Genomic DNA, 22,783 nt, shown 5'->3' with positions numbered 1-22,783 from the left:
ATTTCTTTATGAATTAGCAAACATTTCTAAACCTGTTTTCGCTTTTGCCTCGTGGGGTTTTGTGTGTAGATTGATGAGGAACATTTTTTATTTAATACGTTTTAGAATAAGGCTGTAATGTAACAAAACGTGGAAAAAGGGAAGTGGTCTGAATTCTTTCCAAATGCTCTGTGTGTTATACACATACACATACAGCTGAAGTCGGAAGTTTACATACACCTTAGCCAAATACATTTAAACTCAGTTTTTAACAATTCCTGACATTTAATCCTAGTAAAATACCCTGTCTTAGGTCAGTTAGGATCATCACTTCATTTTAGGAATGTGAAATGTCAGAATAATAGTAGAGAGAATTATTGATTTATTTCAGCTTTTATTTCTTTCATCACATTCCCAGTGGGTCAGAAGTTTACATACACTCAATTGGTATTTAGTAGCATTGCCTTTAAATTGTTTAACTTGGGTCAAACGTGTCAGGTGGCCTTCCACAAGCTTCCCACAATAAGTTGGGTGAATTTTGGCCCATTCCTCCTGACAGAGCTGATGTAACTAAGTCAGGTTTGTAGGCCTCCTTGCTCGCACACGCTTTTTCAGTTCTGCCCACAAATTTTCTATAGGATTGAGGTCAGGGCTTTGTGATGGCCACTCCAATACCTTGACATTGTTGTCCTTAAGCCATTTTGCCACAACTTTGGAGGTATGCTTGGGGTCATTGTCCATTTAGAAGACCCACTTGTGACCAAGCTTTAACTTCCTGACTGATGTTGCTTCAATATATCCACATAATTTTCCTCCCTCATGATGCCATCTATTTTGAAGTGCACCAGTCCCTCCTGCAGCAAAGCACCCCCACAACATGACGCTGCCACCCCCGTGCTTCACGGTTGGGATGGTGTTCTTCAGCTTGCAAGCATCCCCTTTTTTCCTCCAAACATAACGATGGTCATTATGGCCAAAAGTTATATATTTTTTTCATCAGACCAGAGGACATACCAAAAAGTACTATCTTTGTCCCCATGTGCAGTTGCAAATCGTAGTCTGGCTTTTTTTATGGCCGTTTTGGAGCAGTGGCTTCTTCCTTGCTGAGCGGCCTTTCAGGTTATGTTGATATAGGACTTGTTTTACTGTGGATATCGATATTTTTGTACCTGTTTCCTCAGCATCTTTACAGGGTCCTTTGCTGTTGTTCTGGGATTGATCTGCACTTTTGGCACCAAATACGTTCATCTCTAGGAGACAGAACTCGTCTCCTTCCTGAGCGGTACGACGGCTGCGTGGTCCCATGGTGTTTATACTTGCGTACTATTGTTTGTACAGATGAACGTGGTACCTTCAGGCGTTTGGAAATTGCTCCCAAGGATGAACGAGACTTGTGGAGGTCTACAATGTTTTTTCTGAGGTTTTGGCTGATTTCTTTTGATTTTCCCATGATGTCAAGCAAAGAGGCACTGAGTTTGAAGGTAGGCCTTGAAATACATCCACAGGTACACCTCCAATTGAATCAAATTTTGTCAGTTTGCCTATCAGAAGCTTCTAAAGCCATTATATCATTTTCTGGAATTTTCCAAGCTGTTTAAAGGCAGTCAACTTAGTGTATGTTAACTTCTGATAATATATTAAAAATACATTTTTTTACCTTTATTTAACTAGGTAAGTCAGTTAAGAACAAATTCTTATTTACAATGACGGCCTAGGAACAGTGGGTTAACTGCCTCTCGGGCAGAACGACAGATTTTTACCTTGTCAGCTCGGGATATATATTTACATTTATTTCTATTCACCGTTTGGATTAAGGGGACCCGAAAACTTTTACAAGGCCCGCTCAAGGATTACAATGGCAGAAAAATCCCTTGTTGAGAAATAAAATATTAACATTTTTTTAATTGTGGTTATCAGAACTGTTTTTAAAACGTGATTGCATTTATAATTGCATTTTTATTTTTATTTTTTGCTTCAAGTTCCAGGACCCGAAACAGCTTCTACCCCCAAGCCATAACTCTGCTAAATAGTTAGTCCAGGTAAATCAAATCAAATCAAATGTGTATATATAAAGCCCTTCGTACATCAGCTGATATCTCAAAGTGCTGTACAGAAACCCAGCCTAAAACCCCAAACAGCAAGCAATGCATGTGAAAGAAGCACGGTGGCTAGGAAAAACTCCCTAGGAAAAACTCCCTAGAAAGGCCAAAAACCTAGGAAGAAACCTAGAGAGGAACCAGGCTATGAGGGGTGGCCATCCCTCTTCTGGCTGTGCCGGGTGGATATTATAACAGAACATGGTCAAGATGTTAAAATGTTCATAAATGACCAGCATGGTCAAATAATAATAATCATAGTAGTTGTCGAGGGTGCAACAAGCACGTCCGGTGAACAGGTCAGGGTTCCATAGCCGCAGGCAGAACAGTTGAAACTGGAGCAGCAGCACAGCCAGGTGGACTGGGGACAGCAAGGAGTCATCATGCCAGGTAGTCCTGAGGCATGGTCCTAGGGCTCAGGTCCTCAGAGAGAAAGAAAGAGAGAATTAGAGGGAGCATATTTAAATTCACACAGGACACCGGATAAGACAAGAGAAATACTCCAGATGTAACAGACTGACCCTAGCCCCCCGACAAGGTAGCTATTTGGTAAACTATTTAACTATCTGCAGTGACTTTAAAAATATATTTTTTTTTTTACACTAACTCTTTTGACTCTTTTGACATATGCTGCTGTTACTGTTTTTTTATTATTTATCCTGTTGCCTAGTGACTTTATCCTTACCTCAATTACCTCGTACCACTGCAAATGGACTCTGAACTGGTAACCCGTGTATATAGCCAAGTTATCGTATTTATTCCTGGTGTTACTACTTTTCTATTATTTCTCTTTTTTTTCTTTCTGCATTATTGGGAGGGGGAGGGCAGGCTAGGCTGTTTTCAGAGAAAGGTCTTCCTGTTCACGTACCCAACAGGAAGAAAGGGTAACTGCTTGACTATCACATATAGCCACAAAGCATTGGTAGCTAGCTACCCATGAAAAATGTTTGCCTGTTTTAACTAGCTGGCTGGCAAGATGACTCAGCGTGAGGTAATACAGTAGGGGGAGTGCTGCTTGGCGTGAGGTAATACAGTAGGGGGAGTGCTGCTCGGCGTGAGGTAATACAGTAGGGGGAGTGCTGCTCGGCGTGAGGTAATACAGTAGGGGGAGTGCTGCTCAGTGTGAGGTAATACAGGTGCAGTGTGAGGTAATACAGTAGGGGGAGTGCTGCTTAGCGTGAGGTAATACAGTAGGGGGAGTGCTGCTTAGCGTGAGGTAATACAGTAGGGGGAGTGCTGCTCAACGTGAGGTAATACAGTAGGGGGAGTGCTGCTCGGCGTGAGGTAATACAGTAGGGGGAGTGCTGCTCGGCGTGAGGTAATACAGTAGGGGGAGGTGCTGCTCGGCGTGAGGTAATACAGTAGGGGGGAGGTGCTGCTCGGCGTGAGGTAATACAGTAGGGGGGAGGTGCTGCTCGGCGTGAGGTAATACAGTAGGGGGAGGTGCTGCTCAGCGTGAGGTAATACAGTAGGGGGAGTGCTGCTCAAACTGAATATTTTATGTGTTCTCCACTCTCTAGTCCTCACAGAACGTACTCTAGAGAATGAACTCGGAGCATGAGAGTGTGGAGTGCGGTAGTATGCATATTGAGAAACATCCAGTGACTCGGAGAGAAACACCCAAGGTGTCGTGTTTTTCCCCTGCCACTCTGTCAGTCAGGGTGCTGCCTGCCAAGCTTTGAAGTGTGTGTGTGTGTGTGTGTGTGTGTGTGTGTGTGTGTGTGTGTGTGTGTGTGTGTGTGTGTGTGTGTGTGTGTGTGTGTGTGTGTGTGTGTGTGTGTGTGTGTGTGTGTGTGTGTGTGTGTGTGTGAATTCAGTCAGGTGTTCTGGCAGATCAGATAGAGATGGATTTTAATCAGATGTCCTGTCAGCTTTGTTGGACAGTGAGTCTGTCTGTCTGCTGCCTTTTGTCTGTCTGTCTGTCTGCTGCCTTTTGTCTGTCTGCTGCCTTTTGTCTGTCTGCTGCCTTTTGTCTGTCTGCTGCCTTTTGTCTGTCTGTCTGTCTGCCTTTTGTCTGTCTGTCTGTCTGCCTTTTGTCTGTCTGTCTGCTGCCTTTTGTCTGTCTGTCTGTGCGTCTGTGCCAGGATGATACCAGTGTCACGATGTTGTCTGTTGAGAGAGAGCGCTCTGGAGTATCTGTCTTTGTGTTTATGGCCAGTCTTAACTTCAGTTCAGAGAGTTAGTTTGGAGTCAGGCTGTCGCCTGGGAAAGGAACCCTGGCTGCTGTAGACATGCTGTTATACACTCTTAGCTGATAACCCTGTGTGTGAGACTGAGACAACGTATGGTGTATCTCTCTCTCTCTCTCTACAGTAGTACTGACCAATTGACAGTCCCAAATGGCACCCTATTCCCTACACAGTGCACTACATTTGACCGGGATCCATTTAGGCTCCATCGGACTCCAGTCAAACGTAGTGCACTATATAGGCAATAGGGTGCCATTTGGGACGGACCTCAAATGCTTTTCATGTTGAGCTTAATAGATAGTATATGTCAGAACACATCGCGGAACACGTTCTATGTTTAAACAAGGCCTGAGATGAAAGAGTTCAACCTCAATACAACCTGTTGGCTACTGTGTTTTTACTACGTCTTGTCTTTTAAACAAGGCTCTGGACTGTCACAACACAATTACATTGGTTAAATAAATAAACTAAATTAACGTTTGGTTAAATAAACTAAACTGTAATGATTTTAACAAGAGGTGAATTAAAAAGTGTTATGTGAGCATGTTTAGCATTGCAGACAGTGTTCCTAGTCGGTCTGTCAGTCTGTACATCAGTGAATAGTGTGAGGAGGGGGGAAATATTATATCTGAAAGTATTATATCTGAATGGGCTGGGAGGTTTTAGCAGCAGGGCTGTCTGGCTCACTGCTCGTCCCCAACCACGCACCACCAGGTAGACTGGGCTTCGGCTACATCCCAAAAGGGCAACCTTTCCCCTATGTAGGACACTACTTTTGACCAGGGCCCTGGTACATGTGGGAGGCATTCTAGCTAACAACATGTCAACGTCTCCTGTTCAATGGGGGGGGTGACGGGTGAGAGAGAGTGTAATGACCCCCCCCAAGCTGCTACGGCGTAATGACCCCCCCAAGCTGCTACGGCGTAATGACCCCCCCAAGCTGCTACGGCGTAATGACCCCCCCAAGCTGCTACGGCGTAATGACCCCCCCAAGCTGCTACGGCGTAATGAGCCCCCCCAAGCTCTACGGCGTAATGACCCCCCCTCCCAAGCTGCTACGGCGTAATGACCCCCCCCTCCCAAGCTGCTACGGCGTAATGACCCCCCCCCTCCCAAGCTGCTACGGCTTAATGACCCCCCCCTCCCAAGCTGCTACGGCTTAATGACCCCCCCTCCCAAGCTGCTACGGCGTAATGACCCCCCCCAAGCTGCTACGGCGTAATGACCCCCCCAAGCTGCTACGGCGTAATGACCCCCCCAAGCTGCTACGGCGTAATGACCCCCCCAAGCTGCTACGGCGTAATGACCCCCCCCAGCTGCTACGGCGTAATGACCCCCCCCATGCTGCTACGGCGTAATGACCCCCCCCATGCTGCTACGGCGTAATGACCCCCCCCATGCTGCTACGGCGTAATGACCCCCCCCCAAGCTGCTACGGCGTAATGACCCCCCCCCCATGCTGCTACGGCGTAATGACCCCCCCCAAGCTGCTACGGCGTAATGACACGCCCCTCCCAGCTGCTACGGCATAATGACACGCCCCTCCCAGCTGCTACGGCGTAATGACCCCCCCCCCCCCAAGCTGCTACGGCGTAATGACCCCCCCCATGCTGCTACGGCGTAATGACCCCCCCATGCTGCTACGGCGTAATGACCCCCCCCCAAGCTGCTACGGCGTAATGACCCCCCCAAGCTGCTACGGCGTAATGACTCCCCCCCCAAGCTGCTACGGCATAATGACTCCCCCCCCAAGCTGCTACGGCGTAATGACTCCCCCCCAAGCTGCTACGGCATAATGACACTCCCCTCCCAGCTGCTACGGCATAATGACAAACCCTCTTCAAGTACTGGTGTGGTACCAGGCAGGGTGAGGGTCGGACAGCCACAGGGACGCTGATACTTACCAGAGAACAATAAATGCTGTCAGCACCTCGCTTTCCAGCTTGAACCCCAGAGAAAGACGAAACGATATTCACCATTCTGAGTGCTTTGGTAAAACATCTGTTGGGAGGACCATAGACATTAGCCTTGTTAGAATCAACGTGTTTCCATTATCCTGCCAACTGAATATCTTTCCCTCCTACTGTTATCCGGCCACCCGGGTAGGGAGTTGTTTGGTTTGAGGAGCCTGGCGGTGCTGATTAGGAAGGCTGTTGTGTGCTGTGTAAACATGTTGAGAGCTGTGCTATGTAGTGAGTCAGGTTCATTCTAGACTGTCCCAATTGGCACCCTAGTCCCTATGTAGTCCACTACTTTAGACCAGGGGCCACCACTACTTTAGACCTATCCCATAGGGGATAGGGGGCCATTTGGACCACAGCCTTACCTAGAGTCATTTATCAGGTCCATTCATTACTAAAATGTCTTAATGTAGGATAATACATCTGTAATCTCGATGTTCCTGTAGCTATTTAGTTCTTGACCGGTGACAGTGGTGTCAGCGGTGGTGTCAGATCAGACAGGTGACTGGTGTCAGATCAGACAGGTGACTGATGGAGTGAACAGAGACCTGCGAGACAGTGGAGTGAGGCACGAGAACCTGAAGGTGTTTGTTTAGCTGGAGAGGAGGTGTTTTTAGATGAAGTCATGAGAGAGACAGTCATGAGAGTTTAACGTGTGAATTAGTGTACCTTTTCAGTTGCAGAGTGAACAGGATGAGGCAAGAGAAAGTCAAGAGAGAGAGACAGACACTTTGGTAGGATGTATTTCCTGTGTGGTTGTTGTATGCTACAGAGTCATAGTTTACCTTTAGCGTCCATGCTGTGGGAGATGCTGTGGGAGATGCCTCTGAGATGCTGTGGGAGATGCCTCTGAGATGCTGTGGGAGATGTCACACTGTCACAGCATCTCTGAGGCAAGTAGGTGTTGGATGCTACAAAGTGGAGTCAGCTCTTGAAGTGGAGAAACTCGTGTGTGTGTGTGTGTGTGTGTGTGTGTGTGTGTGTGTGTGTGTGTGAGCTCCTGACCCAGAGATCTGAGCTGGCTGTATGAAACTGCTGACCTGTAGATACAGGCCTTGTCCAATTGTTCCTCTCTCTCGGAGTCACAGCGCTCGTTCTCTCGGAGTCACAGCGCTCGGTCTCTCGGAGTCACAGCGCTCGGTCTCTCGGAGTCACAGCACTCGGTCTCTCGGAGTCACAGCGCTCGGTCTCTCGGAGTCACAGCGCTCGGTCTCTCGGAGTCACAGCGCTCGGTCTCTTCTCCCATCTCTCCGTATGACTGGTTCTCCCCAACCACCTGTAGATTCTCCCGGGACATTTCTCTGTGTCTGTCCTGTGTTGACCTACTAAACCACGGACATATACCTACTGTGTACACTTCAAGTAGTCCTGTCACCATGCTGTTTCACAATCCTCTACATGTCATGTTTAGTCTGCCTATCCTGACTTGACCTACTCAACCACAAGGCTTTCACCAGTTGTCTCACAGAGATCTATATTGATACGTGTTTGATTTGTTTATATAATATTTGCTATTTTTATTTAATTTTGTGTTTTTTAAATTGTGTTTAATTTTGCAAATGTGTTTTCCTTGGTTAAATACAAGTTAATAATAATAATGAATCTCAGCCAGTATGAGTGTCGTCCTCAGTCACTGCTGTCTCACAGACACCGTTTTGTAGTCTGTAGTTCTGTCCTGTTCCGACGTGGCCTACTAAATCATATGATCTCAGCAGTTCTGACTGAATATCTCGGCGTATAGCCTCGTTGTTGCCTCTAAGTGTATTAACTTGAATCCCAGGACGGTGATGAAGCATTATGAAATTGATGTTTATGTATTTTTTTTTCTCTCCTTGCTGGGAATTCAAACCGGTTTTAAACCTGATTCACACGCAGTGTACTAATGCATGCTGGTTGTTTACCTTTAGCCATAGACCCCACCATGTATTTATAAATGAGTGCCTTCAGAAAGTATTCATAACTTTTTAATTTTTTTAACCTAAATTTGAAATGGTTTAAATTTGAGATTTTTCTATCACACAATACTCCATAATGTTTTTTGACATTTTTACAAATTTATTTAAAAAAAATGCCGGGTTGAAATGTCTTGAGTCATATAAGTATTCAACCCCATTGTTATGGCAAGCCTAAACATGTTCAGGAGAAAACATTTAATTTAAAAAAGTTGCATGATAATTTGCATGGACTCTGTGTGCCGTAAGTATTTAACAGGATTTTTGAATGACTACAAGCTATGAAGGAAAAACTCCTGGCGTTTTGGTGCAGCAGACTAGTGCAAATCATATTTCATTTTTTAATTTAACCTTTTTATTTAACTAGGCAAGTCAGTTAAGAACAAATTCTTATTTACAATGACGGCCTACCCCCCCGGCCAAACCCTCTCCTAACCCCAGACAACGCTGAACCAATTGTGAGCCGCCCAATGGGGCTCCCGATCATGATACATCCTGGATATTGCAATATCGTCAACAATAATATCCCGATATGTAACTATTGTTTTCCTCCGTCACTAGTCCAACGTCCTGTCGTCTATACAGCTGACGGTCTGAGACTGTATCGATTTCCTCCGTCACTAGTCCAACATCCTGTCGTCTATACAGCTGACGGTCTGAGACTGTATCGATTTCCTCCGTCACTAGTCCAACATCCTGTCGTCTATACAGCTGACGGTCTGAGACTGTATCGATTTCCTCCGTCGCTAGTCCAACATCCTGTCGTCTATACAGCTGACGGTCTAAGACTGTATCGATTTCCTCCGTCACTAGTCCAACATCCTGTCGTCTATACAGCTGACGGTCTAAGACTGTATCGATTTCCTCCGTCACTAGTCCAACATCCTGTCGTCTATACAGCTGACGGTCTAAGACTGTATCGATTTCCTCCGTCACTAGTCCAACGTCCTGTCGTCTATACAGCTGACGGTCTGAGACTGTATTGATTTCCTCCGTCACTAGTCGAACATCCTGTCGTCTATACAGCTGACGGTCTGAGACTGTATTGATTTCCTCCGTCACTAGTCCAACATCCTGTCGTCTATACAGCTGACGGTCTGAGACTGTATTGATTTCCTCCGTCACTAGTCGAACATCCTGTCGTCTATACAGCTGACGGTCTGAGACTGTATCGATTTCCTCCGTCACTAGTCGAACATCCTGTCGTCTATACAGCTGACGGTCTAAGACTGTATCGATTTCCTCCGTCACTAGTCCAACATCCTGTCGTCTATACAGCTGACGGTCTAAGACTGTATCGATTTCCTCCGTCACTAGTCCAACATCCTGTCGTCTATACAGCTGACGGTCTAAGACTGTATCGATTTCCTCCGTCACTAGTCCAACATCCTGTCGTCTATACAGCTGACGGTCTGAGACTGTCGATTTCCTCCGTCACTAGTCCAACATCCTGTCGTCTATACAGCTGACGGTCTGAGACTGTATCAATTTCCTCCGTCACTAGTCCAACGTCCTGTCGTCTATACAGCTGACGGTCTGAGACTGTATCGATTTCTTCCGTCACTAGTCCAACGTCCTGTCGTCTATGCAGCTGACGGTCTGAGACTGTATCGATTTCCTCCGTCACTAGTCCAACATCCTGTCGTCTATACAGCTGACGGTCTGAGACTGTATCGATTTCCTCCGTCACTAGTCCAACATCCTGTCGTCTATACAGCTGACGGTCTGAGACTGTATCGATTTCTTCCGTCACTAGTCCAACGTCCTGTCGTCTATACAGCTGACGGTCTGAGACCGTATCGATTTCCTCCGTCGCTAGTCCAACATCCTGTCGTCTATACAGCTGACGGTCTGAGACTGTATTGATTTCCTCCGTCGCTAGTCCAACATCCTGTCGTCTACACAGCTGACGGTCTGAGACTGTATTGATTTCCTCCGTCACTAGTCCAACATCCTGTCGTCTATACAGCTGACGGTCTGAGACTGTATTGATTTCCTCCGTCACTAGTCCAACATCCTGTCGTCTATACAGCTGACGGTCTGAGACTGTATTGATTTCCTCCGTCACTAGTCCAACGTCCTGTCGTCTATACAGCTGACGGTCTGAGACTGTATCGATTTCCTCCGTCACAATTCCAACATCCTGTCGTCTATACAGCTGACGGTCTGAGACTGTATTGATTTCCTCCGTCACTAGTCCAACGTCCTGTCGTCTATACAGCTGACGGTCTGAGACTGTATCGATTTCCTCCGTCACTAGTCCAACATCCTGTCGTCTATACAGCTGACGGTCTGAGACTGTATCATCCACTTATCTAACTACTTCATCAGATCAGCTGTTAGTTACCATGGTGTCTGGACTACCTGTAATCTGAGGTTCATATGGGGATGAGGAAGAAGTAGGCAGGCTACAGCGGACGGAAGAGTTGTTTTCGAAAGGGATGTTTGAGCAAGGTGAGGTGCAGAATCACTCCTCCTCATCACATAACGATTAGTTATTAGGGATGAAGGTGATTTTTGTAGATCAGCGATTCTACACAGGTCTGACAGCAATGTAGCCTATCTCAAACACACACACACACACACACACACACACACACACACACACACACACTGGTTTCCGTATTAGGTAGTGTTGCAGTCCCAGTGTCGGACTCCGAGTTGGAACACACCAGTGTACTCAGTCGGTGGGGATCCTTCCAGAACAGGCTTTACATAGCTACTGTCCTTGACAATAGACACGAGGGACACTAGATGGTGTGTTAGAGCCCGGTGTCAATTTACACTGGAGAATGTTTGTGTTAGTGCCAAGTGTTGCTGTTAGTGTTGCTACTTGCTATCAATGTTTTGGTTCAGAGTTGCTCTTTGATGTTGTTGTTTGGTTAGGGCTGCAATATTCTGGTAACTTTACCAACATGCCCAAGGTTAGCCTGTTCAGGAATCACGGTGGGAAGAGTTTTAGTATGGGAGGAAGGGAAAAAGTTAGCAGCTCTGTTTGGTTGATGTTGTGTTGACTCTGATCTCTCCATCTTCCCCCAGAGGTCCTACACGTTGATAGTGGAAGCCTTGGACGCTAACAACGATACCAGCGGTGAGTAGCTCTGTCCTGCTGGCGCTCTTGTCCTGCTGGCTCTCTTGTCCTGCTGGCTCTCTTGTCCTGCTGGCTCTCTTGTCCTGCTGGCTCTCTTGTCCTGCTGGCTCTCTTGTCCTGCTGGCTCTCTTGTCCTGCTGGCTCTCTTGTCCTGCTGGCTCTCTTGTCCTGCTGGCTCTCTTGTCCTGCTGGCGCTCTGTCCTGCTGGCGGGGAGAGCTGCAGACTGGGGTGAGAGAGAGGGAGAGCTGCAGACTGGGGGGAGAGAGAGGGTGAGCTGCAGACTGGGGGGAGAGAGAGGGTGAGCTGCAGACTGGGGGGAGAGAGAGGGTGAGCTGCAGACTGGGGGGAGAGAGAGGGTGAGCTGCAGACTGGGAGGAGAGAGAGGGAGAGCTGCAGACTGGGGGGAGAGAGAGGGTGAGCTGCAGACTGGGGGGAGAGAGAGGGAGAGCTGCAGACTGGGGGGAGAGAGAGGGAGAGCTGCAGACTGGGAGGAGAGAGAGGGAGGTGGAGGAGCGGGGGTAGTGGTCTGTGGCCGTCCTTCATATGAAAGCGAGTGTAGTGAGATCAGACGGCAGTCTGGCTCCATTCACAATGCAGGAACATGTCTGCTACCTGACCTTTCAGCTACAGGAGGCTACATCACTGTTCAGATACCTTCTATGTTTCACTATGGCACGCTGATGAAGCACTATGGCTGTCTGTCTGTCTTTCTCTGTGTCTGTCTCTCTCTTTCTCTGTCTGTCTCTCTCTCTGTGTCTTTCTCTGTGTCTGTCTGTCTCTCTCTCTCTGTCACTGGCTGTCTCTCTCTCTCTTTCTGTCTGTCTGTTTCTCTGTGTGTCTGACATAAAGGTAAGGGGGAAAGTGTAACGGAACTACAGTACGGGGGGAAAGTGTAACGGAACTACAGTACGGGGGGAAAGTGTAACGGAACTACAGTACGGGGGGAAAGTGTAACGGAACTACAGTACGGGGGGAAAGTGTAACGGAACTACAGTACGGGGGAAAGTGTAACGGAACTACAGTACGGGGGGAAAGTGTAACGGAACTACAGTACGGGGGGAAAGTGTAACGGAACTACAGTACGGGGGGAAAGTGTAACGGAACTACAGTACGGGGGGAAAGTGTAACGGAACTACAGTACGGGGGAAAGTGTAACGGAACTACAGTACGGGGGGGAAGTGTAACGGAACTACAGTACGGGGGGGAAGTGTAATGGAACTACAGTACGGGGGAACTACAGTACGGGGGGAAGTGTAACGGAACTACAGTACGGGGGGAAGTGTAATGGAACTACAGTACAGGGGAACTACAGTACGGGGGGAGGTGTAACGTAACTACAGTACGGGGGGAAGTGTAACGTAACTACAGTACGGGGGGAAGTGTAACGTAACTACAGTACGGGGGGAAGTGTAACGTAATTACAGTACGGGGGGAAAGTGTAACGGAACTACAGTACGGGGGGGAAGTGTAACGGAACTACAGTACGGGGGGGAAGTGTAACGGAACTACTGTACGGGGGGGAAGTGTAACGGAACTACTGTACGGGGGGGAAGTGTAACGTAACTACAGTACGGGGGGGAGTGTAACGGAACTACAGTACGGGGGGGTGTGTAATGGAAATACAGTACAGGGGAACTACAGTACAGGGGGGAAGTGTAATGGAACTACAGTATGGGGGGTAAGTGTAACGTAACTACAGTACGGGGGTAAGTGTAACGTAACTACAGTACGGGGGGAAGTGTAACGTAACTACAGTATGGGGGGAAAGTGTAACGGAATTACAGTACGGGGGGAAAGTGTAACGGAACTACAGTACGGGGGGGAGGTGTAACGGAACTACAGTACGGGGGGAGGTGTAACGGAACTACAGTACGGGGGGGAAGTGTAACGTAACTACAGTACGGGGGAAGTGTAACGTAACTACAGTACGGGGGGAAGTGTAACGTAACTACAGTACGGGGGAAGTGTAAAGAAACTACAGTACGGGGGAAGTGTAACGGAACTACATTACTGGGGGGGAAGTGTAACGGAATTACAGTACGGGGGGAAAGTGTAACGGAACTACTGTACGGGGGGGAAGTGTAACGTAACTACAGTACGGGGGGGAGTGTAACGGAACTACAGTACGGGGGGGGTGTAATGGAAATACAGTACAAGGGAACTACAGTACGGGGGGGAAGTGTAATGGAACTACAGTATGGGGGGAAGTGTAATGGAACTACAGTACGGGGGGGAAGTGTAACGGAACTACAGTACGGGGGTAGTGTAACGGAACTACAGTACGGGGGGAGGTGTAACGTAACTACAGTACGGGGGGAGGTGTAACGTAACTACAGTACGGGGGGAAGTGTAACGGAACTACAGTACGGGGGAAGTGTAAAGAAACACTTCCCCCGTACTGTAGTAACGGAACTACAGTACTGGGGGGAAAGGGGAATGTAGCGGAACTACAGTACTGGGGGAAAGGGGAATGTAACGGAACTACAGTACAGGGGGGAAAGTGTAACGAAACTACAGTACAGGGGGGAAAGTGTAACGGAACTACAGTACAGGGGGGAAAGTGTAACGGAACTACAGTACAGGGGGGGAAGTGTAACGGAACTTCAGTACGGGGGGAGTGTAACGGAACTTCAGTACAGGGGGGAAGTGTAACGGAACTACAGTACGGGGTGGAAGTGTAACGGAACGCAGTACGGGGGGGAGTGTAACGGAACTACAGTACGGGGGGGAAGTGTAACGGAACTACAGTACGGGGGTAGTGTAACGGAACTACGGTACGGGGGTACAGTAACGGAACTACGGTACGGGGGGACAGTAACGGAACTACGGTACAGGGGGGGAAGTGTAACGGAACTACGGTACGGGGGGACAGTAACGGAACTACAGTACAGGGGGACAGTAACGGAACTACGGTACAGGGGGGAAGTGTAACGGAACTACGGTACGGGGGACAGTAACGGAACTACGGTACAGGGGGGAAGTGTAACGGAACTACAGTACAGGGGGTTAATGTGCAACGGAACTAGAGTACTGGGGGGAGTGTAACAGAACTACAGTACGGGGGGGAATGTGTAATGGAACTACAGTACGGGGGGGAAGTGTAAGGGAACTACAATACAGGGGGGGAAATGTAACAGAACTACAGTACAGGGGGGGAAAGGGGAAGTGTAATGGAACTACAGTACTGGGGGGGAAAGGGGAAGTGTAACGGAACTACAGTACGGGGGGGAAGTGTAACGGAACTGCTGTACTGGGGGGGAAAGGGGAAGTGTAACGACCTACAGTACTGTGGGGAAGTGTAACGGAACTACAGTACTGGGGGGAAAGGGGAAGTGTAACGGAACTACAGTAAGGGGGGCGAAGTGTAACGGAACTGCAGTACGGGGGGAGTGTAACGGAACTGCAGTACGGGGGGGCGAAGTGTAACAGAACTGCAGTACAGGGGTGGAGTGTAACGGAACTGCAGTACAGGGGGGGAAGTGTAACGGATCTACGGTACAGGGGGGACAGTAACGGAACTACGGTACGGGGGGAAGTGTAACGGAACTACGGTACGGGGGGGAAGTGTAACGGAACCACGGTACGGGGGGACAGTGTAACGGAACTACAGTACAGGGGGGAAAGTGTGTTGGTTTACATAGGAGATGACCTAGAAGTACTGTACTGAGACGGTCTACATTTCATCATGGTATGTAGCACTATGTTGACCGTCTGTCTAGACTAAAGGGTCGTGGAAAGTGCTACAGTGTGTTGTTGGAAAGTGTATGATACAGTACAGTCAAATTAGGTTTTCTGTTGACTCTTTCTGATGCAGCATGTTTGTTGGATGAGAGACTGAATTTTACTGCAGATGGCTGGGGGAATGGAGCCTGTGTTTTACTGCAGATGGCTGGCTGGGGGAATGGAACCTCTGTTTTACTGTAGATGGCTGGGGGAATAGAGCCTCTGTTTTACTGTAGATGGCTGGGGGAATGGAGCCTGTGTTTTACTGCAGATGGCTGGCTTGGGGAATAGAGCCTCTGTTTTACTGTAGATGGCTGGCTGGGGGAATGGAGCCTGTGTTTCACTGTAGATGGCTGGCTGGGGGAATAGAGCCTGTGTTTTACTGTAGATGGCTGGGGGAATAGAGCCTGTGTTTTACTGCAGATGGCTGGCTGGGGGAATAGAGCCTGTGTTTTACTGTAGATGGCTGGGGGAATAGAGCCTGTGTTTTACTGCAGATGGCTGGCTGGTGGAATAGAGCCTCTGTTTTACTGTTGATGGCTGGCTGGGGGAATGGAGCCTGTGTTTTACTGCAGATGGCTGGGGGAATGGAGCCTGTGTTTTACTGCAGATGGCTGGCTGGGGGAATAGAGCTTCTGTTTTACTGTAGATGGCTAGCTGGGGGAATGGAGCCTGTGTTTTACTGTAGATGGTTTGCTGGGGGAATGGAGCCTGTGTTTTACTGCAGATGGCTGGGGGAATGGAGCCTGTGTTTTACTACAGATGGCTAGCTGGGGGAATAGAGCTTCTGTTTTACTGTAGACGGCTGGCTGGGGGAATGGAGCCTGTGTTTTACTGTAGATGGTTTGCTGGGGGAATGGAGCCTGTGTTTTACTGTAGATGGCTGGCTGGTGGAATAAAGCCTGTGTTTTACTATAGATGGCTGGCTGGGGGAATAGAGCCTCTGTTTTACTGTTGATGGCTGGCTGGGGGAATGGAGCCTGTGTTTTACTGCAGATGGCTGGGGGAATGGAGCCTGTGTTTTACTGCAGATGGCTGGCTGGGGGAATAGAGCTTCTGTTTTACTGTAGATGGCTAGCTGGGGGAATAAAGCCTCTGTTTTACTGTAGACGGCTGGCTGGGGGAATGGAGCCTGTGTTTTACTGTAGATGGCTGGTGGAATAGAGCCTGTGTTTTACTATAGATGGCTGGGGGAATAGAGCCTGTGTTTTACTGTAGATGGTTTGCTGGGGGAATGGAGCCTGTGTTACTGTAGATGGCTGGGGGAATAGAGCTTATGTTTTACTGTAGATGGCTGGCTGGGGGAATAGAGCCTGTGTTTTACTGTAGATGGCTGGCTAGGGGAATAGAGCCTGTGTTTTACTGTAGATGGCTGGCTGGGGGAATAGAGACTGTGTTTTACTGTAATCAAAAAGTGTTAAACAAATAAAAATATATTTTATATTTGAAATTCTTCAAAGTAGCCACCCTTTGCCTTGACAGCTTTGCACACACTTGGCATTCTCTCAACCAACTTCACCTGGAATGATTTTCAAATAGTCTTGAAGGAGTTACCACATATGCTGAGCACTTGTTGGCTGCTTTTCCTTCGCTCTGCAGTCCGACTCATCCCAAAACCATCTCAATTGGGTTGAGGTCGGGTGATTGTGGAGGCCAGGTCATCTGATGCAGCACTCAATCACTCTCCTTGGTCAAATAGCCCTTACACAGCCTGGAGGTGTGTTGGGTCGTTGTCCTGTTGAGTTGTGTGCAGTATGACAGGAGGTGTGTTGGGTCGTTGTCCTGTTGGGTTGTGTGCAGTAAGACAGGAGGTGTGTTGGGTTGTTGTCCTGTTGAGTTGTGTGCAGTAAGACACAGGTCAGCTGCCATATTCCTTTTATTTTCTCTCTCTCGCTTTCTCGCTTTCTCGCTTTCTCTCTCTCTCGCTTTCTGCTCTCTCGCTCTCTCGCTTTCTCTCTCTCGCTTTCTCTCTCTCTCGCTTTCTCTCTCTCTCGCTTTCTCTCTCTCTCGCTTTCTCTCTCTTTCTCTCTCTCTTTCTCTCTCTCTCGCTTTCTCTCTCTCTTTCTCTCTCTCTCGCTTTCTCTCTCTTTCTCTCTTCTCTTTCTCTTTCTCTCTTTCTCTTTCTCTTTCTCTTTCTCTTTCTCTCTCTCGACTTTATTGGCATGGGAAACATATGTTAACATTGCCAAAGCAATTGGAAATAGATAATAAACAAAAGTGAAATAAACAATTAAAAATGAACAGTAAACATTACATTCACAGACATTCCAAAAGAATAAAGACATTTCAGGTGTCATTATGTCTATATACAGTGTTGTAACGATGTGCAAATAAAGTACAAAGGGGAAAATACCCAGCAGATATGGGAGTTTATCAAAATTGGGTTTGTTTTCAAATTCTTTGTGGGTCTGTGTAATCTGAGGGAAATATGTGTCTCTAATATGGTCGTACATTTGGCAGGAGGTTAGGAAGTGCAGCTCAGTTGCACTCTCTCAGGGTCAGTCTGTTTGGTCTGGAGGTAAAGCCATGACACTCACTACTCTCTGTCTCTCAGGGTCAGTCTTTGCATCTCGGTTACCATTGATGACCTCGTCTGTTTGGCTGGGAAAGAGGGTAGACAGACGGGGGGGGGGGGGGAGGAGACTGTCAGGGCTCACTGCCTGATGAGAAAGAGGGAAGACTGTCAGGGCTCACTGCCTGATGAGGAAGAGGGAAGACTGTCAGGGCTCACTGCCTGATGAGGAAGAGGGAAGACTGTCAGGGCTCACTGCCTGATGAGAAAGAGGGAAGACTGTCAGGGCTCACTGCCTGATGAGGAAGAGGGAAGACTGTCAGGGCTCACTGCAGAAGGTGTAGGACAGTGGTTACCAACCAAATGCAAGCAGATATCTTCCGCTCAGATTTGTTTAAAAAACATTTTTCTTAAAGTTCTGTAACTTTAACATTATTAACAGTACTGTAGTAATGAGGTTTATGCAATAGGCCCAATACATTATCACTGTATATTGGCTTTGCTTGAATTGCCCTGCCAATGTTGTTCTTCTGAGACTATTTAAAGATGATATTTAAATCTAGGTAAAGTGCCGTGAAAGTATTTGATCTACTTTTGCATCTTTTTTTATATTGAATGTAATCAGATCTTCAACCAACACATAATATTAGATAAAGGGAACTTGAGGGAATAAATAACAGAAGAAAATGGAGACTTATTTTATTTAATTAAGTTATCCAACACCCAATTCCCCTGTGTGGAAAAGTAATTGCTCCCTTACTCTCAGTAACTGGTTCTGCCACATTTTAGCTGCAATGACTCCAACCAACCACTTCCTGTAGTTGTTGATCAGTCTCTCACATCGCTGTGGAGGGATTTTGGCCCACTCTTCCACGTAGAACTGCTTTAACTCAGCGGCATTTGAGAGTTTTCAAGCATGAACGGCTCGTTTCAAATCCTGCCACAACATCTCAATTTGGATTAGGTCTGGATTTGACTAAACCATTCCCAAAAAATTTTTATTTTTTGTTTGCTTTTTAACCATTTTCATGTAGTCTTGATTATGTGGTTTGGATCCTTGTCTTTCTGCATGACTTCATATTCAGTTCATGGACTGATGGCCTGACATTCTCCTGTAGAATTATCTGATACAGAGGAGAATTCATGGTTCTTTCTATTAAGGCAAGTCATCCAGGTCCTGAGGCAGCAAACATCCCCAAACCATCACACTACCACCACCACCAATGCAGTGTTTGATCCCATTATGTCTGGAGAAAACCAATCTCATCCAAAAAGTTAACTCAAGTTTGCCAAAAAGAACCTGGAAACAGCTGAAACATAATTAAGACTCTTGGAAGAATGTTTTTATGGACAGATGAGTTAAAAGGATAGCATTTTGGATGACATGGGTCCCATTTATGCCTGGCGAAAACCAATCACTGCATTCCAGGAGAGGGGGAGGGGGGGGAAGGAGAGGGGGAAGGTGACTGTCGAGGGTTGCCACAAGCCATCCAGCGAGAGAGGGAAGGAGAGAGGGAAGGAGAGAGGGAAGGAGAGGGGGAAGGAGAGAGAGGGAAGGAATTAATGATTCCATTGGATCCAGGACGTTACACTACCATTCACCTTATCAGAATACATGCTACGTCTACATAGACAAGGTGTTTCTAACCAATGAGATAGGAGTTTTGATTAAAGAACGAGGGTCATTTGATCCATTAGGAGCTAAAATCAAGCATTGCCTGTAATATCCTCGTTTTAATTTCTACCACCAATGCAGCTGATATTGATTGTGTATTTTCTGAACCTTCCATTAGCTGGTGATGATCAACCCCAGCCATGCTATACCTTCTAACATGTTATATATCTAATATATTCTAACTGGCTGTATATCTATAACCCGTTAGGTGGTGATGGTCAGGTGATTGAGAAGGCGTCCCACTCTGGGATGATCAACCCCAGTCATCAGTGGCAGAAGCTCAGCCACAACGGTCCTATTGGTCAGTTTGAGTATCAGATCCGGGTCAGCTGTGACGAGCACTACTATGGCTTCGGATGCAACAAGTTCTGCCGACCCCGAGATGAGTTCTTCGGACACTACACCTGCGACTACAACGGGAATAAGACCTGCCTGGAGGGCTGGTCTGGACTAGAATGTAACACACGTATGTAAACACTGACTACTTCCTGTTAACTTGTTGAGATCCCTTGGCAGAAGGTCTCAACTTAAAGGTGGTTCTTCTGGTTAAATGGATATTAACACCAGTAGGCTGGGAGGGAGGGGCCATCTGTAGATGCAGAGAGAGGAAAAGAGTCTCTACACAGAGAGAGAGGAAAAGAGAGAAACAGTCTACACAGTGAGAGAGGAAAAGAGAGAGACAGTCTACACAGAGAGAGAGGAAAAGAGAGAGACAGTCTACACAGACAGGAAAAGGGAGACTGGGACAGTTTGTCTGTATGCCAGGAGGCTATGGAATTATGATAATATTGACTGTTTCTGGAGAAAGGGAAAAGTTAAGTTTGGAACACAGTAGGAATGACGTTCAAGAGGTTGATAAACTCCCTTCAAACTTATTTTACCTGCATGTGTCACATGTCAACAGACGGTAGATGCTAAACTGCCAACATTTCAGATATTCACTGACATATGCTCTCTTCCTCCCTCCCCTCCAGCCATCTGCCGGCAGGGCTGCAGTACAGAACATGGACACTGCAAAGAGCCAGGTGACTGCAAGTAAGTCTCTCAGTTTCCTCTCTTCTCTCTCTTGTCACTAAAGTGGAATCCGTTTTTGCTCCTTCACCGTCTGCCATGATATTTATTATGAGTAGGGTTGTGACGGTCATGGAATTTTGGATGACTGTAATTGGCCAGCCAATTGACCACAATCTCTGTAATAACCGTTCGCATAGCAATTACATTTTTGATTTTTTTTTTAAATTAGAATTTGTATACTACCATTTTCTACTTTCCTCCGCTCCTTACTGCATGTGCTGCCGTAGAAATGTAATGAACAGAACGAGGTTCCCATTCAAGTCAGTGATGACATAATGGGTGGACTGGCGGCCATTATGAGTGTACCCCATAGGATCAAAGCAGGAAGTGTACAATATGTGCTGTGATTTTATTGATTCAACATATCTCCTTGTTGCTCGTGCGTCCAGTAAGCTACTCCAAGTGTAGAAAGCGCGCGGACGATGTCGCGACGAAAAGTTTAAAAAAAGTTGTATTTACGTTCGTTCAAACATTGTAAAACATCAATCTTTAGGGCCTTCAGAACGTGAAGATTCAATAATATTTCAACCGGACGGTTCCTGTGTCTTGAAAAAGGTTTTGGAACGGGAGGATCCTCCCTCGTGAACGCGCCCCAAGAAGTGATGTCACCCCCTGCCTCAACAACTTCCCCTCCTTGTCATTCGGGCTCTGTTCATCGTAGAAGCTTCAAACAACTTTGTAAAGACTGTCGACATCTAGTGGAAGCCGTAGGAAGTGCACAATTATTACTACGTCACTGTCTATTCAATAGGAAACGACTTGAAGAGAGCCCATGCATCCAGATTTCCACTTCCTGGTAGGATTTCTCTCAGGTTTTTGCTTGCCATATAAGTTCTGTTATACTCACAGACACCATTCAAACGGTTTTAGAAACTTCAGAGTGTTTTCTATCCAAAACTGCTAATAATATGCATATCCTAGGTTCTGATTTTGAGTAGGAGGCAGTTTAATATGGGCAAATATTTTTTCTGAAATTGTCAATACTGCCCCCTATCCTTAAGGAGCTGTAAGAGGTTATTAACTGACGTTACAAAAAGATCCATTCCATTGAATGAGCCACATCAGTTCAATGAGTTTGTATGGACTAATAGCAGCAAGGCCAAATACAACATTTTAATCAAATACGTTTATTTTTCTCCCCACAATTTCGTGATATCCAATTACGATCTTGTCTCATCGCTGAAACTCCCCCAATGGGCTGGAAGAAGTAAAGGTCGAGTCATGTGTCCTTCAAAACATGACCTGCCAAACCGCTCTCCTTAAAAACCTGTTGAGGACAGACGTTCCGCTAGCGGGACCCCTCGCCAACAGCCAATGGAATAGCAGGGCACAAAATACAAAACAACAAAAATCTCATAACTCAAATTTCTCAAACAATCAACTATTTTACACAATTTTAAAGATAAACTTCTCTTTAATCCAACCACCTAGTCCGATTTCAAAAAGGCTTTACGGCAAAAGCATAACATTAGATTAAGTGAGCACATCGCCTTGACAAGAAAAACCACACAGCCATTTTCCAAGCAAGGAGAGACGTCACAAAAAACAGAAATACAGCTAAAATGAATCACTAACCTTTGACGATCTTCATCAGATGACACTGCCAGGACTCAATGTTACACAATACATGTATGTTTTGTTCGATAAAGTTCATATTTATATAAAAAAAAAACATTTTACATTGGCGCGTGATGTTCAGAAAATGTTTTGCCTCCAAAACTTTCGGTGAATGAGCACATCAATTTACAAAAATACTCATCATAAACGTTGATAAGTAAAGACCCCCCCCCCTTCATACCAGACTTCCACAGGAACTCCCAGCCATTCTGGAATTAGCCTGATTGTGGAATGAGGAATGGAGCTGGGCTGTTTTATATGACGTTGTCTCTTGGACCAGCCAGCCATGTTGATACTTGAATTGTTTGCATGTTCTGTAATAGAGCGGTCTTTATCAGTGAGATATATGATTTAGTGTGTGTGTGAATGTAGATCATGGTTTAGTAAGGTTGTTTATGGTACAGCCTGAGGTAGAGAAAGGAATGAGGGGCATTGTTTCCAAGCCTACTGAACCATTAGAGATGACAGAATAGCATTCACACCACCACAATGCGTCTCGTCTGTGGTGCAGGGAATTGACTTTGGTGTGGAAAAGATGACTCCCATGTAACCAATAACAGTACTATCCTAAAGAAGCTCTGTGTCTCTACAGTTCACAAGATGGGGTTTAAGGTATCATTTGTTTGTTTCTCTGGATCACAGCCTGGCTTTGTTCTGGTTTGGCCACATGCCAAAGTCAAGCATCCCTTAACTGATCAGTTTTCTTGTTGTTTATCCCACGTTCTGACGTCACTAGCTTTCCTCTGAATGTTTTGTAACAGCTCCAGGCCCAACTGTCCTGGTCTGTGTTGTTGTGTCTTGTAACAGCTCCAGGTCCAACTGTCCTGGTCTGTGTTGTTGTGTCTTGTAACAGCTCCAGGTCCAACTGTCCTGGTCTGTGTTGTTGTGTCTTGTAACAGCTCCAGGTCCAACT

General features: G+C 46.7%; 1 protein-coding gene across 1 annotated transcript in view; it reads left to right on the top strand.

Moving 5' to 3' along the window:
- jag1b (jagged canonical Notch ligand 1b) overlaps window positions 1–22,783 on the top strand; it is a 65,135-nt gene that overhangs the window by 11,327 nt on the left and 31,025 nt on the right. Inside the window, exons 3-5 of the mRNA XM_029702274.1 lie at window positions 11,217–11,268; window positions 19,388–19,645; window positions 20,154–20,214. Coding sequence (XP_029558134.1) covers window positions 11,217–11,268; window positions 19,388–19,645; window positions 20,154–20,214 — 371 coding nt within the window. The remainder of the gene's footprint in view (window positions 1–11,216; window positions 11,269–19,387; window positions 19,646–20,153; window positions 20,215–22,783) is intronic.

This window comes from Salmo trutta, chromosome 2 (assembly GCF_901001165.1).
Source record: "Salmo trutta chromosome 2, fSalTru1.1, whole genome shotgun sequence".
In the NCBI taxonomy this organism is placed as follows: domain Eukaryota; kingdom Metazoa; phylum Chordata; class Actinopteri; order Salmoniformes; family Salmonidae; genus Salmo; species Salmo trutta.
This window is presented reverse-complemented; position numbering and strand designations above follow the sequence as displayed.